The sequence below is a fragment of the Nanorana parkeri genome, unplaced genomic scaffold, assembly GCF_000935625.1.
Source record: "Nanorana parkeri isolate BGI_ZX_2015 unplaced genomic scaffold, ASM93562v1 scaffold523, whole genome shotgun sequence".
NCBI classification, from domain to species: Eukaryota; Metazoa; Chordata; class Amphibia; order Anura; family Dicroglossidae; genus Nanorana; species Nanorana parkeri.
Window position 1 is genome coordinate 49,995 of NW_017306791.1, and position 6,000 is coordinate 55,994.

The following is a 6,000-nucleotide window of genomic DNA, read 5'->3' on the forward strand; positions in this document are numbered from 1 at the left end:
AAGGATTAACAAGAACTTGATAACTCACTGGCTGCATGCTTGTTCCAGGTCAATAACTAACTGCGTAGTAGAAGTAGGGTTGGAATGACATCACTGAAGCCGGTCAGAAATGGCAGATCCCATATCCCTGTCCCTCACTTAAAATAAGAACGCCCTAAGCAGGTACGGATGCCAGTGAACACTGCTGCATATTATAAACACATGCCTTGCCGATAGCATTAGACAAAGCAAACATTTAAAGGCCGGTCCACGCCATAAAGAGTGCGTTCCAGGGTGTTAGGCCACTGGAACGCAACCCAGCCGTCTCACTTTGTTTTGGGGCAGGAGAGGGCGTGGCGGTGCATTGAAGTCAATGGCACCACAGCCACGCGCCCGCCCACAGTGCGTTCGCCTGCACCCGAACGTGTGGCACATTAGTGCCTGCGTTCCGGTCCAGTGCAATCTGCAAAAATGCTGCATGCACTATTTTTGCAGATTGCACTGGACCGTAATGCAGGCACTGCGGGCAGTGGCTAGTAGCAGTGGCTACTTTACAACACACACAGGAACCATGGGGAATAAAACTACCCACCCTCCAGAAGGAAGGACAGTGTCAGCACCAATTCAGAGATGATTTGAGGATCTATAACCGAGTGATACACAAATAAGATACATTTTTGTTAATAGTTAAAGCGCTTGAATGTATTTTTAAGATTTAACTCCTGAGATTAGTGTCACTTTAAATGTCAGGTTTGGGTGGACTTACATTTTATTTTTGATATCTGCAGACTTGAAACACACAGTATAAATGAGAAATATCCATGTCAAATGAGGCTAGAGTATACGTTTTTTATAGACCAACTGAAACAAATCAGACAAAGGGAGAGAAAATCCAAAAAACGCTGCATGTACAATGAGGCTTCTTCTTTATTTTCTTCTCTACAAGAAAAAGATGGATCTAAGTGGAATGAGTAAACCAGCTGCTGGAGCTAAAATTAATTAATCAAACTGTCTAGCCAATTATTCCCAGAGACATGTTTCAGCACCATATAGTTATAAAGCGTATCCAGCAAGATGTTAAATAAGAGGAAAATAGAAAAGTGACAGAAAGGAAGAGGATAATATACCGCTAAATTAAAGCGACAGTAAACTCAGGAGTGACATTTTAAAAGTATATTCAAGTATCTCAAAAGGTTATTAAACCCTCCGTTTTTTTTGCATATATCTACTGCTAGCAAGCGGGGAAGACACTCCTGTCCGAAATTGTAAAAATTCTCGGGCGGCCGCAAAGCATCTTGGGGCGGCGCATGCACAGTTCACATTTTCGGCCTGGAGACGAGGAGAGACATAAGGTAAGTCTATGGACGCGTACACCCGCATGCAGACACCGTGGGACAGGAAGTACCAGCAAGGACAGAGGAGTCAGCGCTGGATCGGAGACCCGCCGCACCGCTGGAGGGACAGATGAAAAGGACAGGAAAGAAGATCGGATTAAGAAACATAAATTAAGGTAAGTGCTTTCACTAACATTGGAGGGAGGGAAACATTTTTTTTTACATTAATGTCACTTTAACAAAATCATTCAGCTGTAGATCCTCAAATCAACGCTGAATTGGTGCTGACACCGTCCTTTCTTCTGGAGGAGGGTTCGACCGGTATGGATTTTTCAGAACCGATACAGATAATTGAGGCTGACAAGCATTATCAGGTACTGATAGTCTGTTTACATCCAGCTTAAAAACAGGAACATTGCTAATTGTATCAATGGTTCCTGTAGTTTACTATAACTAACAGGGATATTCACAAAAGGGTGAAAAGTTTGAAAAAGGCAGGAAAAGTGAACCATCAGCTATTTTTCATAGCTGATTTGTAAAAATTCTCCAATTCAGCTCACTTTCCAGTTCAGCTATTTTGGCCTAGATTGTTCACTTCTCCTGCCTTCTCCTTTTCTGAATAACATCGTGAGAGTGCTCTAGACTTCCCCAGGAAAAATGAAAATCCCAAATCTGTGAATGTAGTCATATGAGGTGTTCTACCCTACTACAGGCAGACCCCATGATTTTTCAGGACAAATATTTTAAAGGAGAACTATGAGGTGAGTGCTTTTCACTCACCTCATAGTTCTAGCCGACAAACAGATTTATTCCAGTGCCACCTGCTTCTGAAATCTGATACTACAAAGTGACCTTTAAAGGGAAGTTATAATGGTTTTGGGTGAGCTTTATTTTAATTGTTTGCTTTTTTACGTTTATAGGTTTTTAAACTATGGATTTATAACTGCATTACAAATAAATGCAGTTGTTGTATTACAAATAAACATGCATGGCAAATCATTCGCAGATTGATACAGGTTAGCTAAAGACATAGTACATCATATTTGTGGTGTATTACTAATAGCATTTTAACAAACATCAAGCATATTATTAAGTTTCACAGCTAGGATACTTAGTACTAGATACCCATTATTCTTAACAAAATTAAATTATACTGTGGGCACTTTAAGAGACCAGTGGGTCATATGCCTGACCTCTACAGCTTGTCTGCATGCCTCTATAATGTATATCATTTTTTGGGAAAAAAACCTGAGCAGAATTAACTGATCGTTAATTCCTATTGCTGTTAGGTTATATTCCTATGGCTGCAAATATTATAAACACTAGCTTCTATGATTCTTAGAATTGCTTAAAAACAGCATGACTCTGTAAAAGGCCTAAGTCTTTTTTTCAATAAAAGTTCATGTAAATATAAGAAGAGCTGGTCCTGGCAATGTACTGTATGATCTGCTGCAAAAAGGAATAACAGCTGCCCTGAATCAGCTGCAACTTAATGATTCGATAAAAAATTTTTAAATGCAGCATTGTCATTTAAAAGTAAAATTCCACTTTGGCCAAATGAAAACAAAAAACATCTATTTCAGATTTTGCGGGGTTTTCACAAATGTCTCTATGGATTCATACCTGTTGCTGTTTGGCATAGAGCAAATCTGCCAAGTGGAGTGATGTAACAGTATGATTGTCATGGGCAATATACTCTGGCAGAGCATATTTGGCTGTGAAATGGATTTTTTTTACGATGAGCTTGGCTTACATACAACATTAGCTTTCCAATCTGTTTAATTTCAGTATAAGAAAAGGCTTTCGACGGATAGAAATTGGCCAGTGGTTCACTGAGGCTGTCACTGTTTTTGCTGATGCAAAACTGTCCTTCTGCTGGCCAATTTCTATCAAGCTCTCATCAAGAGGCGCATACTTCTTTCTGTGTGATTTAGCTGCGCTTGGCAGTCTATTCAAATGTATGGTCTGCCCCGCCTCAGCATACCCCAATGCACCCTGCAGCACCTCCGCCATCGCAGTTTTTGTTTTTCTTGCAGATTATCTATTAGACTTTTACTGAAAATAACATAATAGAAAAAAAACACAAAACACCTTTCTATGAATGACCCCCAATGATGTAGTGGAGATTTTGATTTATTATAATTCAACCGTTTCTATTAGAGCAGTGGTTCTCAACCTGTGTGACGCACATTTGTCCTCGGTCATTAAGTCGCGACCCAAGTCGCACCGCAATGAAACGCACGGCATTGCGGTAACGCACGGTCAGGTGCGGGCGTTTGAACTGAGACGCACGGCATTGCGGTACCGCACTGTCAGGTGCGGGCGATTGAACTGAGGGCAGGAGGTACGATTGGGGTGCCATTCAAATGAATGGCATCGCAATGCACCTCCTGCACCAGAACACATAGTAGGTGTGATTGCGTGGTACAGTGCGTTAATTGAAGAGGATTGTTCGATTAACGCACTGTACTAGTGTGAACGGGCCCTCAAAAACACAGACAGACATACACAACCACACACACAATCTCACACACATATACACACTCCAAAAAAATTATTATTTTTTTAAGATCCACCCAGTCTCCCTACCTTATGAGAACTGGAGTGGATCCTCAGCCTGGGGTCCAGTGTGGGCTGCTGTGCTGTGATGGAGCTCCATGCAAACGTGCATTTAGAGGGAAGTGCACCTATTTTTTTTATCTACATGACCTTCATAACTTACACCTTTTAACTTGCATAGAGCTGCAGCTAACGATTATTTTCCAAATCGATTAGTTAGCCGATTATTAAGTTTGATTAATCGGTTAATCGGATTTTTAAAAAAAATACATTTTTAAAAAATGCATTCAAAATAATAACTGCCTCAAAAATGCAAACATCACTAGAGCGTTGATAAAGGTACCCTTATGTTGTAAAAAAAGCAAACTAAGCATTTCTATTGTGTTAATCAATGCGTAAAATGATTCATCCTTAAAGGCAAAGAAAGCAAAGCAGAACAACCTCCATAATGGGGACAGTTGGGCTTGAACAGTGCCAGGGAAGTGTCAGTGACACGTTATCCAAGATGCTGGCACAGACGCACTTGACATCTTTCCAGATTTCCAAAACTGTTTCCCATTTACCAGTGGAGACCAGCCAGTGTAATGACAGCTCATTGGGAATGATGCACTAAGCAAGGTGATAATATATTTTAATGTGTGCACATATAAAGCGTATGAAAGCCTCAGGCTCCGGGAGAGTTAAAGCTAAAATAAAATATTCTATGACACCAACAGCTGTAAATATTTTGTCACTCAATGAATAAAAGAAGTGTGATCGATATGACATTACTGCCCCGTAGATTTCTAAAACACATTTACTCAGTGCTGGAAAACATCAGTACGTCAATGACATCATCTATATCACTTTCCTGTTTAATAACACTCATATGATGTGATGAAGTGTAGTCTTAAAGGGTAAGTGTGCTTTTATGTACACGTATGTTTTTTTTAAATAAGGCCCCTAATGTACTGCAAAATGCAGTTCATTACCGCTGAGGTGCAGTAAGAGGAAACCCTGTTCCCAATGGCTGGCCTGCACAGGTCTACACAATAGCTCAGGGGTGGGCAACTCCAGCCCTCCAGCTGTGCTTTAACTACAAATCCCTTCATGTCTCTCCCTCTGGGAGTCATGCCTGTAACTGCCAGTCTTGCAATGCCTCATGGGACTTGTAGTTCCACAACAGACAGAGGGCTGGAGTTGCCCACCCCTGCAATAGCTGAAGGAATTGATCTGGATACTGCACATGCAATATGTGATGTCTCTATAGGTTGAACTCGATGGACATGTGTCTTTTTTCAACCTGACTAGCTATGTAACTATGTACATAAGTGAGAAGATTTATAGACGTCGAGGTGGAAGGGTCGAAAGTCTGTGACACACGGCACAGGAAGCAGCGCAGAGCCAAGGGAAGTGGCAGCACGCGGACCTTCGCGTGCAGTGTGTCTTGCAAATTTGTCTCCGACACATCAGCTTGCAAGAGCTCAGATAGCTGAGCATGCCGAGATGAAAAATTTGATCTTCAGCCAATCGGTTCGTGCATAAAAAAAGTAGAAACAAAAGTTGAAAAAAAAATGTTTTAAATGTAAATAAATATTAAATTAAAAAAAAAAGAAATAAAGATTTTTTTTAAAAGAAACAAAAACAATTGGGCTAGCAGTGACAGCTAGTATACACCTCTGCCAGACAGCACAGTCAGGAGGGTGATACCACTTTTTATGTGGCAATAAAGTGATACAGTGGTGCCACCTACCTGGCCACTGCCTGCTAATTAGATGGTGAAGGAGTAACAACACATTGATAAGTCATCAACTCTCACACCCTGCTCTCTCATCCTGTCAGTATGTTCCCTGTCAGCACGTGTCCTTCTTTGTGTGTCTATGTCACTGCCTGTAGGACATGTACACTTCATACTGACTGAAAAGCAGAGGGGTCCTCTCAGGATCCAGGAGAGGAGTCTCGGCTGTCATGTCTGGAGGAGGTAATTGGTCTGTGCGGAGAGACATCTTCAGCATGGAAATACCAGTTGGCAGACTTATTGAAGTATAACTTGCTTTAGGTAAGTTAAGAAAAAAAATGGAAAAGATTAGGTTCAATTTTGCTCACAAATGGTTTTTGGCAATTGGTCCAGATTTTGTATGTTCCAGTT

The 6,000-nt window shown here is 41.0% G+C and overlaps 1 protein-coding gene across 3 annotated transcripts in view; it reads right to left on the bottom strand.

Annotated features, from left to right (window-relative positions):
- CRMP1 (collapsin response mediator protein 1) overlaps positions 1-6,000 on the bottom strand; it is a 64,832-nt gene that overhangs the window by 38,669 nt on the left and 20,163 nt on the right. Inside the window, exon 3 of one of the 3 annotated variants that reach the window (XM_018561427.1) lies at positions 5,671-5,716. The exons of the other annotated variants lie outside the window; for them this stretch is intronic. Coding sequence (XP_018416929.1) covers positions 5,671-5,716 — 46 coding nt within the window. The remainder of the gene's footprint in view (positions 1-5,670; positions 5,717-6,000) is intronic. 3 annotated transcript variants of the gene reach the window in all.